We start from the raw sequence: 13,752 nt of genomic DNA, 5'->3' as shown, positions 1-13,752 counted from the left end.
CCCCCCCCCCGCCATGCCCGGTGTCCAGAAAGTGCCACTGTGTGACAAGTGTGGGAATGGGATTCTGTAAGTTGTTTTTTATTTTTAGTTTTAGAAATCTCTAGTTCAAGCACATGTCCTCAAACACCACTGCAGACTACAGGAATGCTTTCCAAGTGATGGTCTTGGTCTCCATCTGCACTAGCAGAAAAATGCTTGTAGAGAACAGAGATATAAAAATATATTGTTCTAAATCCCAAATTATTAACCTGTACCTTAGACACTTTCAATACAGATTATTTCCATTTTGACAATGTACCATCAAGGCTTTAATTAAGATTTCTCAAGAACTTTTGCAAGTCAATCATTAACACATACATAATGAAACCAGCAGTTACCTGTGCTGCATTGTCTCAGGCTGTGAATTCTCAAAAGTTTCTTGGTAGCGTAAAGCATCCTTCTCCCAACCCAGTGGGAGTATCCAGAAAGCTCTGTGGGCCTATTTGAAAACTACCAGATTTCTATCTGAATGACATCACTAACTTCAGCAAAGCACACAGATAATGATGAGCTCAGAGAACACGGTCACTGAGGAAAAGAAATGGGGGTTTTAAACTCATTTTGTCACCATTTTGATAGGTTAGACTGTACTTTCTGTGTTGTAACCAAACTAACCTGTTTCTTCAAACTCTAGTTTTCCAATGAACTACTGAACTATGTGATCAACTCTACAGCATTTTATGTCACTTACTCAAACTCAGCTTCCAACCTTAAGTTATATAGTAGTTAGCAAAACCACCAGACGAACAAACTAAAAGCCTTGAGATAAATACCCAGAACTCATTTTGTGTCATACTGAGGTTTCTTCTCACTTTAAATTCATATGAATTAATTGGTTTTTTCTTTTTGTTGCTTCCGTATAGAGGAACAGTGGTGAAGGCACGTGATAAATACCGGCACCCAGAATGTTTTGTGTGCTCTGACTGCAATCTCAACCTGAAACAAAAAGGCTACTTCTTTGTGGAGGGCCAACTATACTGTGAAGCTCATGCACGAGCTCGCATGAGGCCACCAGAGGGATATGAAGCAGTTACCGTTTACCCAAAATGCTAGTCTTACATTAACACACAAGTATATGCATGCACACAAAAAGCCATTAACAGCTTAGAACTGCAGTACAAGTGTCAGGACTTCTGCCTGATTCCAAAGTAGCAGCTTTTAAACCTTTTCTTGTGGGTTTCTGAGGGAGGTGGAAGTCCCTGTTAGCCAGCAGTAGCATATTATACCAGTAAAATTCTGCTAAAATATTATCTTTGAAGCTGCTAATATAACTCAATGAAGTATAAACTAAAACAGCTGTATTGGAATAAAAAAAGTGAAACAGCTGAGGTAGTACATGATTACTACAGCATATATGTAAGTGCTGTAATCAAGACATTATTTTTAACGTGAATTAAGTACCTGTGCAAACACCAAAGCCATCAAAGTGTTACAGGCTGGGCCCTAACTAATGTAGAAACTTGACAGATCATTAGAAAAGCAGCTATTTTACATGGATAGTACAAAACAAGCAGTTGTTCATGTCTGCTTCCACCATCTATTATTCAACTACCATTAATGTATGCCAAAAATAAATTTTGCTTACTTTGCTTTGAATTTGGGGTTACATCCACTTGATTTTCTGATGCAGCAACTGTGATAAGGAATAAATATCAAGTCATACAATAAAATGGCTAGTATAATAAAGACTGTTTAGTAAGAAGCAAAATAGAAGTTCTATGTTGTTTTAATGATTTGCAATTAAATCAGCTTTCACATCACTTAGCAGAAAATTGTTCTGAGGCATGCACACACATACATTGGTTTTGGGGAAAAAAAAAACCAAACATACACTAATAGGAACTCACTGCAAATTGAGAATGAAAATAAATGTAAAAGCCTTTCTGCAGAAAATGGTACTGGTTTTTTCCATCTCCATCTTTCCATTTCCATAATAGAAACAATGGGGAAATATCATCATAATATCTTTATTGCTGGTAAATTAAAACTTGGACAACTTTAAAAATAAATGTTAATTAAAATATGCAAAGGAAAGTTCTTTTATAAAAACCCTGGTGAAGTCCTAAGGAAAAAAAAGGCTGAAATAACACAGTTTTAAATCAATTTCTGAAACTTTTTAAGGGCTACATTGCTTTCAGGTAGGTGCCAGCTACATATACACACATGACTGACTGACAAACCGAACCTTAGCATTTTCAAAAAATATCAACACAACTCATAAATGATTTATTGGGGTATTTTGAACCCGCTTTAAAATCTAAAAATTTAAAAATTTTATATCAAGTCTACAAGACTAGCAGAAATTAACAACTCGGGGGCAATCAATCTTATGTACTTTTTCCATTCAACAATATAAGAAGCTTAAAATGTAAAAAGAATATGGAATCAAAATAAGAAGCTGTACATACTTTAAATTTATTTTAAAAATTCAGATGAGTCCCAAAGCTTGAAATACAATGTCCACATACTCAAAGACTTTTCAAAATGTCTTAAAGTATTATTTCAGAATTTAAATGTTTTAAAAATGTGTGTCACTGCATTTATAATTTATGTCTGCATATCAAAAGCAGACATAAAAAAAGTGTCGCACCCTTTTAAAGGTTAGTGCCCGAATTATTTTTGGGCACAAAACATAATTCTGCTCCTCATGTATCATGGAGGCTATGTGTAGCATTTATATTTTTCCACTGATAAAGGAAATAAAATAAATCTGAAAATCCTTCTGAAAGTGAGAGTGCACATAATGTCTGTTTTTACAAACCTAAAGTGTCATCAGTGTTTTAAAATATTTGCTTAATGTTCATTTCTTTGTGGAGTAACCGAAGGTAAAAATAAATCTACTACATATGACAAAGATTCTGTATTTCTTTTCAACTGGTATGAAAACTGAGAAAGTGTGAGTGTCAAGTGACTTGACAATAATAGAAGTTTAGCATTTTCAGCCTGACAGAGGAGTATGCTTCGGATTTATCAAACCGCTGGCAAGAATGAAACACAATTTTTTGTATTAGGCATTTGAGTATATAATCTGGGCAAAATGAGCTTTCTAAAACTGAATGAGATCATGTGCTTTCAAAACTGAAGAGCCAAAACTGCTCTCTCTTTAACAGGCCAAACGTACCAATTGTAAATGTGGGGAAACTCTTGAAAATGTAGATACAAGAACTGTTAGCTTAAAAGAAAGTCATAGAACGTGACCTGATGCCAAAACTTTGGGGAAAGTTCAGTGGTATTGCATCACCACATGGTGCTATTTTGAGAGGTTTGAGGTTGGACACGATTTTGATAGAATTAGAAGGTAAGCCTATCTAATTGTAAGTACTGACCTATGTGAAAACCTTTACACCAATATAAAGGAAAGAAAGATTTTCAGTTAATGCAGATTCTAAAATCCTTGATGCTGACAGAGGAGAAAAATAGGAAATCTCATCCTACAGTCACTTCAGTCTGGGGGAATTGAATATAGAGATTTAAATGTGAGAGAAAGATACAGCAATTCTCCCTATCGTGTGCTCAAGGCCGAATTCTTTACCTCAGTAGGGCGTCAGTGGTTTCTGGCACAAATCCTTTACAAAGTGTCCAGCTAAAAACCTACCACTTTATCTTCTGGCTTAAGAATGGCATAGCCAGTAAATCATGATAGCTTAATGCTACTATGCCTCTCAGCTGTGTCCAGACTTTTTTATACACATATTACAAGTTGAAGAGAGCCATGGCATTTATTTTTAGATGGAGAGAAAGATAGTAAGTGTGACTTCACATGCTTGTTATCTCGACTCTTCAGATGTTGATCAACAGGTGTGAAAAGCTTTCCTCAGCTATGCTACTGCTGCATAAACAGCAGGGCTGTTCTGGGAGATGCTAAAAACTTATACAAAACTGTAATTCTCCAAATGAATACGCCAAGAATTGCATCTGAAAATACACAGATTAAATTTATATGGTACTTCCATATCAATTGTTCCAAGACAAATGCTTTTGGTCTTTTAAATAATGCTGAAGTGTTGCCAACAATCTGAAACCTAAAAAGTTCTCTAAAGAAGTTAAAAGAAACTATGTTGTTTCCATCAACTCAATAACTTGTTCCAGTTTTTCAACCACTTTTCATCACTTAAAAAATTAGACTAACACTTTTGTTCAGATCAGAAGTATACTATTGAAAGTAAACCCCCCCATCACTCCCACTTCCTGCATTTTGGTTCACATCACACAACAGCTTCAGAGTGCACAAAGTGGTTTCCTTTACGGTGAAATTCAACCAGAAGATGATCTCCGGGAGCACTGCTAATGCGCACCAACCACTAATGGGAACTCAGCCCATAGAATCAAACTAGAGCTAAACAGCCCCTCCCTGAAACACACACTAGGTACACGCCAGGTCCTCAATACCAACTGATCTGCTCCTACTGCACCACGCTGCCTGCTAACGCAGTCATAGCTTGAAGCATTTCTTGCAACGTTCATAGAGAAAAAGTTTCTTAACAGAAATTAAGTTACTGACTGTTTAAAACTAGAGATATATCCAGTTTCAGAATTTGGACCCAGCTTCAGATGTTCCAAAGCTCAGAGGTGTTTGATCAAGAATTTTGGTTCAGATTTCTATAAACCATATAAAAGGGAACAACTGTGCAGTTGGGTATAGATCTGACTTGCATATAAAACACATGCATTTGATTTAAACTCTATTTTAGGGGGGCTTTTTCACAAGGACAAGATTATTATTTACCTAGTGGGTTCATACATTTATAAACAAAATGGTGGGAGATAAACCATGTTTGTTGGCATATATCCAGCAAATTTTATCTCTAAAGGCAACCATACTCTGCAGATTTGCCCTTTTGTGGGTTTTTTTTCTCCTCTCATCCAAGCAAGCTATTCAGATAGCTTCTTTTGAAACTGTTAACGAGAAACTTCCACAAGCAGATTATTCCTTTTTTCTTAATACATGAAGTTTTAAAATAAAATGCCTACAAGTCTTCAGCATATGCTCAGTACCACCAACTAAAATCTTTGTCTCCACAGCATATGCTTGATAAGTAATATTATCTACACGATGTCCAAGTTCACAAAGGATTTTGTTTCTATATATGGCAAAGCACACATTTGTTTTAGCATACTGAGTGAGTGGGTTTAGTTACACTCAGTCTACCTAATCCTCCCTCTCCCCACACCAGGGCGTGATCCAAAGACCAGTAAAGCTTTTAGGAGATTCTTGAAAGATTGTATATGATATTACTCTGAAAAAAAATACTCTCTTTAGCACAGGCTAGGGCAGTTGTCCAAAATAAAACTTTAAAGAAACACTGTTTCATACAGTTCATGTGCTGACAAAATTACAGCTGTGTTGGAGTGACAAATCCAGAAACACAGAAACTGTAGAGTAGTTAAAGATTATTATTTATTAGTCAGAAAACAAAATACTCAGTAAATACCAAGAGGATTCTGAGCAAGAGGAAAAATCTCTTGCAAGCTTTTCACAGTCTTTCTTTTCCAGACACTATTCAAAAACAGATTTTTATAGCTGTCTCATTCTCTGTATAATGATTTTTTTTAAAAATCTTTTTAGTATATTCTTGATTTAAGATGTTTTTAATTATCCTGCTAAACCAGCAGCCTATAAAAAGTTAAATATTAATTAGACCAGATACACTAAAGAGAGATGACTGGAACAATATGTTCAATGGAAAAAAAAAAAAGAAAAAAGAAAAAAAAAGTAATACACGCAGCCAAATTGTCTCAGCACATTCAGACCAAAAACAAGTTTCCATATTACAACAAAGAGCAATGCTGTTTGTGATTTTATGCAAAACCTGTAGGGCATCGGTAGTAACACCTTACACTCCTGCCACAAGGCACAGAAATATTCAGTCCATTCATATATAGAAAGGAATTTAAGTTTCCCAGCACCAGCTTTGCAGCCAGTGCAATTACAAGGTGCTTGCAGGTTGTGCAGATACACAAACCACAGGCATAGTTAGTTTTCTTTGAGCAAGAGTAAATCCCAAAGAGAATCTATGATTGTACAAATTACAATCAGTCTTTCGGTCTACTTACAAGTAAAATATCCTTTTCACATATTGACTATTCAGTTTGTGTATAGAACTCATTCAACCTGTTAATTATAAATGAATGCTATCTATTTAGAAATCATATTTCTGACTGAAATTTCTCTAACTGGCAGTGTCACAAATAATTCTCACCACTGCTATACCTTGCGGAGATTGGACTTGTAACATTACTTCTACAGCTTGCACATTTAAGAAAGTTGGGAGTGGGTTAAAACTGTCAAATATGAGACACTTAACTAAGACACTTTTATTTTGGCTTTCTAATATTTTCCAAGAATTGCACCCCTTTCTGCTGTTTTACTCTTGCAAATTCCCTCAATTTCATTTTACATTCACTGCAAGAATACTCCTACCTTCCAAATCACAGTCACTTTTACAGAGAGTTCCTGTTCACTGCTCTAGATCTCTTGCACCTCTTTGAGCAAGCCAATTCAAAACTATACGCAAGTAGGATGTATGAGGTGAGAAGTACAATTGTTTCAAAGTGAGATTCTTCCACTGTTTACCTTATCTCATTTTATTATTTATAAGAAAAGCATGTATTACAAGAACACTCAGAAGCAGAGATGGCCCAACTGTATCAGCCACTGTATAGAGAATAAGAAATAATTGGCAGCCCACAGTTTAAAATTCAGACTAAGCAGACAAGGCAGTTACAGTATGGAAGGGAAAAGACACAATATGAAGGATAAATGGCATGATAATTTATAAACATTTTGGGTTTTTGCTTTTTTTCACATAAGGTTGGTGGACTGAGGTTGAAATAAAGAAGCTGTAAGAGTTACAAAGTGAGAGAAAAAGGCACAAATAACCATTCAGCACAAGGAAAGAACACACAGAATAAAATGTGTAAAAACTAGTTATACACCAAGACAGCAGCAAGATCTTTTATAAGCTGATCCAGTTGCTGGCTGGCTCATAACAATTTCTCTCTTCCCTAAACTCAAATGAATCAGAAAAATGAGAGACCAGGTAAGGATCCTGCACTGTGTTAACAGGACTAGTTCTCTACACTTCTGTTCGAGTATAAATTAATTTATGACTACACAATCTCAGGGATTTCAGGAGATTCTTTGATCCTAATACAGGATTATAATTCTAAAAATGTTCACTTATTTCTTCTCTGACTCATAATTCATCTATCCTTTTCCATTCTCACTATGACTTGTTATGAGATTCTTCTCTATGAATACATACACCACACAGCTCTGTTAATTGCCTTTCCTACATACTTCCTATTCACTGCTTATTAACCACCAGCCTTCCCGAATCAAGAGCTGCTCTCACCTTTGACAGAGTATGAAAGTGTAGCGTTTCAGAAATGATGCACTGAGATACAGTGCTGTCTTTCCTTAAAGGTCCACAAAAATGCTAACGAGGTAAGTCCCTTTACTAAGGGTGGAGTTCTAATGACCCTGTGAGATAAAGGCTGTTCTTCAAAAGTCACACCTAAACAGAGACGTAGCTTTTGATGTCTGTTAGCAAAAATTGTATCAGCTATTGCCCTGCTCTAGGCAGAAGTAAGGATTGAGTAAAATATGCTTTACAGTGGTAGCATCTGGGCAAATAAAGAGCTGTCAAATCAATCATGGTTCTACTGTGGCATGTAAGGAAAAAGGCAAAACCTCTGAGGCATTCAGACTGCAGTGTTGCACTGGATCTCATTGCTGTTTGCCAAATGGCTTTTCACAGCAATTAAATTTCCTGAAAACAACCCCTCCTCCTGAATGCTGAAAGGGCTCAAACTCATGTTCTCACCACGATACAAAAGATAATATAGTAATCTGAAAGTAGGACAATCTCTTTTTTCCCCAAATTCCAAGGTCAGACAAAAAAGTTAAGTGTCTAACCTTGTATCTTAACCGTAGTACCAATAACAGAGGATACTGGATACATGGTAAAAATAAGTTTGTAGAGTAGAACAATATTAGTTACACTCATACAGATTCCTACACATAAAAGTGGGCATGCTTGCCACAGGCGTGATAAAAGGATCCTCTTTTGAATTTATATCTTAAATGACTCTGCCCTTGATACTTCAGACCTCCCAGAAAGACGTCAATTTACGTAAACTGACAGTAGCTCTGACTTATACATTGCCTCTCAAGTTAGAGAACCAAACTGACACCTCCAAATATTCAACGTATTCTGTCTCTATGATCTCCCTGTCAGGTCCCAATGCCTCACATACTTGTAGACTTACTGCTATCATGTTTTAATAAATCTATGCTGCACCTGTTCAAAGGTTCGTGGAACATGTCCACTCATCTTCTCACAATAATCAAGAGGTGACAGCTGTCCCTGTAGCTGATTCTAACATTTCTATCATATTTAGGGACACAGACAAATTTAATTAGCTGTTCATATTTAGCCCACATTTCCCTAAGAAGATTCATGGGGCTATAAAGACCTGAGCCATGCAGTCTCAAGACAGGTTGACATCTGATAATGCAAGTTATGAGAACAATGGGCTGTTTCCAGATATGTCTCCCTCCTTTTTTTCCTTTTTCTTTTTTAAATAAAAACAGCTAGTGAATCCTGTTGCTGACTCTTTCTGTGAAAGCTTTCTTTAAGGAAGAGACAATCAGTGTCAAATACCGGTTAAGGAAAATACTTCTTGCACCCTCATATTAGAATAGTAATGCCTGCCATTTTTCTAAAGTTTTGCATTAGATAATGTTGAAGTGTTTTGTAAAATAAATCAGTATTTTTGCAACCTTTTTAAGGGTGGGGAATGTATTCAGCATCAGTTTTTAAAAAGATACTAGTTCTGATTTTATTCAGATTATTAGCCTCTAATCATACCTGCTTATTGGAATCATCAAAAAAAAAGAAAAAGAAGGAAAAGCAGAATTCTCCTCAGATCTTCAAGAAGAAACAATTTACATTCTTCAGAGAATGTCTCTTCCATCTTAAAATGACTACCTGTAAGAGGTTAGAGAAAGACTTAACTCATATCGTAAGATGAAACGCTGCTTCACATCACCAGCTATGACCAACCTCTTCCAAAGGTTGCTTTTCCTGCTTAGCTTAGCAACTCAAGGCAAAGGCCGAGCAAGCACAGTTTTTCCCAGGCAAAACATTCGCTCAAAATATATCACTTGCCCTTCCCCCAAAGAAGAATGTTTTAATCCAATTCAGATACACATTTTTCTAAGTATCAAAGAGTTTTAGATGTTCACAGCTAAATGACTATAGTTGGAAGAGACAAGATTTTGGTACGTAAAGGATGCTTACTTTCTGCTCCTTTGAGGTGAGACCTAAAGACTTGTCCCATCTCTTCTCTCTATCTGCTCTTGTCTAGTAAAGCCACCAAGGGAGTAACTTCATGACAAACAACTAACTACTTTGTACATATATTTATCCAAAAAAGACATTTTGAAATTGATCTTCCTCATTTATTGGAACTTGTTCCACAGTTTATATACTCTTCCTGAGGCCTGGAATAGGTACCCTTTGTCAAAAAATAGTTGTTTACTTTCTCTTTTCAAGATCAGGCTTTACCTCCACATCCAATTCACCTATCCACAAAGCAGAAATTATTTTCCAGTGATGTAACCAAGCAATTACATACTTTCATCCCGCAATTCTTTTTGGTTTTTTTTTTTCACCAAACCCTTTAACGTGACATTAGGTTTCACGTTCACCTGTTGTAGCACTTCCCAGCTTAAAAGGGATCCAGTCAGCAGTCCTCAGCTCTCAAGGCAAACAGTGGGGAATGAGGTGAGTGGGCCACCCTAGGTACCACACAAGCATAATAGCATCCACACGGTCCCATTCAGAAACTAATGCCAACACCATCTTCTGGGGCACAAAGGGGATCTCCACCACTTGTACACGGAGAGTGGGACTGTGCAACAAGGGTTCTGCTGAGAGATTTCTCCCTTGTTCCTGTCTTGGTGGCCACAGAAGCCCTGGTCTGGCAAGCTCTCTGAAGAGCCTCCATGTCCCAGGAGTCATGGGAGAACACGGGCAGCCGGGAGGTCTTGAAAGTTACCCTTGAAATACTCTTCATCGCACAAGGTGCTGTACATTGTTTCCTTTAGGTTTGTACTGTCCCTGTTTGCTGGCTTTGTTAAGATGGTTTTTGCTCTTGTACATACCAACTGGTCACTGCATTTGTTTATTTACTTCCATTAAGTGCATGCCTAGCTCTTCCCTACAACGTAACTGCTTGCATCATATCATCTCCTCCTTGTAAATTTTACTTTGCTTTGCCCCTGCATATTTCAGCAGATTTTCTTTTCTGTTTTCTTTCCCAAGACTGCAGTCCGATAAATTACTGATAAATTTAATTTATGAAGCCTAGCAAATTCAAAAACAATCATCTTTAAAGTGAACTTTAGGATTCTTCTGCCAGACTTTTTCCCCATTTTTTACTCTCTGATCACCATTAAAATTTGAGGCTGAATTATAGATTCTATCAGCTCTTCCAAGCTAGCTCAACAGCCTGAAAATTGTTAAGAATGCTTCATAAATTTCTTCATATTTTAAATCTGTCATATAAAATTGATACCTTTTGGAAGTGGGTTTTTCTCCCTCAAACACTACGTTATTCCTCAAACTTAGTAATACAATCTCATAACTAATTGCCTTGTCCTTACTCAGGTAACTGCATGCTGCTAAACTTCTGTATCTCAGAATCCTGACTACTCCTTTCCTCATTTTCCTTGTCAGGGCTTCCTGAATTTTGTCCACTCATTGCTGTGTTTCTGGCAATTTTCAGATGCACTGAATTTTTAGCTGCTGCTCTATTTTATCTGCTCCTGTCCTTGGTTTTCAGTTTCTTTTCCCTCCACATCTCTTGTGAAGATTCTTGGGTGGTTTTTAACAAGAAACCTGTTGCGTTGGAGCTGCAATTTAGACGAGTCTTTATCTTAACAACAGGTAACTAAAATTTTATGGAAAAGAGCTCACGAGAGAAAGGAGGACAGCTACGTAAGTCTCCACTGACTGCTAACACAGAACTAACTCAAACTGGCTAAACCAGTTCTTCATTTGCAGCCAATAACCTAATGGCCCACTGTTGTTTTCTGTGATTTCATGCAGTGTTTAACTTCCTGGCACTTCTTTCTGCACTGGAAAATTTTCCTGTACATTGCATAAGAAATCCAAAAAGAACATTGTGTTACTTTTCACTGTTTTTCTTGCTGGAGAAATACAGAGGACCTCTCATGGGTCAATTTCCGGACATGTGTTTATCTAAAACGAAGTGCACAATATAGTTTATTTCGAAACAAAACAAGTTACTGGTCTTGTTTCAGATAAACACATACATCAGAATTTTACAACGATAATATTGTTTTCAGGCCAAGATTTCCATATGTTTTCAGGTCAAGACTTCCATACCCATTCTCCGTTTGTCTCAAATTTGGGACCAGACGCTTATTTCTATTTAGGAAGCTGTTTTGTTAAAGAGCTGGTCTTGTTTATTTAACTGCAAACAGGAGCTGACAACTCCAGAAAGTTTTTGTTGTGGTCCTTACTGTTCTTACTGGCTTTTCAGGAATCCAGGAAGATCACAATGCAGATATACTAGGAACAGTCTCTAGAGCACACACGCTCTCTGATGGCGCAAACAGGCAGCAGAATACCATGAAGAAACTTCCAACTAAATGCTCTTTTTCAGGGTAGATTTATAGTTTCAGTATTTAGAACCCTTCTTTAGTCTTTAAACTGGTAGTATACCACAGGATTTACTCCTTCACTGACTGAGATTTACACACAGACTCCTGGTAATACTAACTTGATGTGTTGCGTATGTCAATTTCTACACGTATCAGTGGCAGAACTCACTGGTCTTAATGGTTCTATCTTCACTGACAAAGAAGATGCAATATTCTGAGAAATTTCCACAATTTGGATGGCTTATACCAGAACCGTGAAGGAGCTGAGCCTGAAAATTATTTTCACATTTATTCAAACGGTGAATTTTTCTTGCATCACTAGTTCGTTCGTCTTCCTCTTGCAGTGCTTGGCAGCAAAGCCTTCTGCTATCTTCCAGATCTTTCATGGTATAATATGGTCTTTTACAACTTACAAACAGTTTGTAAGTTATCTTTGACAGAACAGCCCAATGTAAAAAAAGTCATACTTGATTTGCTAGCATAGCTTAAGGACAAGCTGAAATGCCTGAGTCAAAAATAAAAAACATTAACTGTTAAAAAGCCATTCCCAAAACTTCAAGGGCAGATTGCTCCATCAGTGACTCCCAGTGGAAGGTTCTAATTCTAGTTCACAGAAGAGTACTGAAGAAACACCTCTGGAGACAGCATTGTCACTAATGTTAGAATAGGATCCAAAAAACCCTCAAAAATTGTAAGCGGGGGACAGATTAGAGTGACAGTTCTGTTACTTATGGATTGCAAACATAAGCCAAAACTTGTTTTTCCCCTTATGACGCCACAAAAATGAAAAAAAAAAAAAAATCTGGGTTGGAAAGTAAGTGGCTAAATAGAAGATTTATGTTTGTTGGTGTTGTGTAATACTGCTGGACTAATTCCAGCCACTAAACTCTTCAGCTGTCTCTCGACAGGTGTAAAGTGGTTTCACTGACTTTGTACTTCTGCAAAAACACATTAGAACTATTTGGAGAGCCTGAAAAGCTTGAATATTACAGCTATGCCATTCTTAAGGACTGAGAGTCATGATCCCAGCTTAACTCTTTTATCTACATAATTGCAAACTATCCTTCCAAAATGATGTTCAAATGTACCATTATCAGTGTCTTTGCTAGTCTGTGGAACTATAATCTTCTGATGCTATAAGCATATGTGTAAACTTTTAGCATAAGCACTGAATGACAAGTCCCATGACTGAATATTAAAAGACTCAAATTTCTTCAACATCTCCCACCACTAAACTAGTTAACCAATTATAGATTTCATCCACTTTCTCTCTTCCTATTAAAAAAAAAATCACAATTCACAATTGGAATGTGAAATAAAAAGGTTGAGGTTGAATTTGTTCTTTCATCAACAAATCCCGCCAGATCTTTAGCTTTTATGCAATATTGGGTTTAAAAATATATATAACTTCCACCAATTAACTGTTATACAAGCTTTAACTTAAAAGCCTGACACAGATCAAAATTAAAATAAAATTTAAAAGAACACTTTGCCTTTGGTAGTACTGCTTTCCAAAATAATGACAATGACATATGTTAGCAGTTTCTTTTGCAACCAAAGGTTTCCCAGGTACGTCAGCCCTACAGGTGCTTTACGAGAAGCAGTCAGGCTTAACAACCTGTGTCTGGTATTACATTACAGACTTTATTCACCTGAGCCCCCTCGTTACGTGAGGAGTCTTTCAGTGAGTCTACTCACGCAAATACAAGTTATTCGTGGTGAACGTCTGCTTCTGTACTTCAAGCACAGAAAACACTAACACTGAGTATTGTTCATATACGTTTTAGGAGTTCCAAATATTTTGGCAGGGAAACTTTTTTCTCTTTTTATTTTTTTTTTCCATGGCAGGATGGAACTACGCTCATGCAATCTGTTTAAATTTAAACAACGTATGGCAGAATATTACTTTTAAAATGTAAATGACAGAAACAGGTATCACAGATGCGACTGCGCTATAGAGCGAGCCCGCCCAGAGCGACAACGCATGGAGCTGTGTGCAACAAAAAGCAAAAAAACCA

At 36.8% G+C, this 13,752-nt stretch overlaps 1 protein-coding gene across 2 annotated transcripts in view; it reads left to right on the top strand.

Annotated features, from left to right (window-relative positions):
- The window catches only part of PDLIM3 (PDZ and LIM domain 3), a 24,441-nt gene extending 22,548 nt beyond the window's left edge, over nucleotides 1-1,893 (top strand). Inside the window, exons 8-9 of one of the 2 annotated variants that reach the window (XM_019471549.1) lie at nucleotides 4-66; nucleotides 903-1,893. In XM_019471549.1, coding sequence (XP_019327094.1) covers nucleotides 4-66; nucleotides 903-1,092 — 253 coding nt within the window. In that variant the 3' untranslated portion in view covers nucleotides 1,093-1,893. The remainder of the gene's footprint in view (nucleotides 1-3; nucleotides 67-902) is intronic. The other variant, XM_009277371.2, reaches the window with a different exon arrangement.
- The last annotated feature ends 11,859 nt before the right edge of the window (nucleotides 1,894-13,752 follow it).

The sequence above is a fragment of the Aptenodytes forsteri genome, unplaced genomic scaffold (genome assembly GCF_000699145.1).
Source record: "Aptenodytes forsteri isolate BGI_AS27 unplaced genomic scaffold, ASM69914v1 Scaffold65, whole genome shotgun sequence".
Taxonomy (NCBI): Eukaryota; Metazoa; Chordata; class Aves; order Sphenisciformes; family Spheniscidae; genus Aptenodytes; species Aptenodytes forsteri.
Note: the sequence above shows the minus strand (reverse complement) of the source record. Positions and strands in the feature narration are given on the sequence as shown.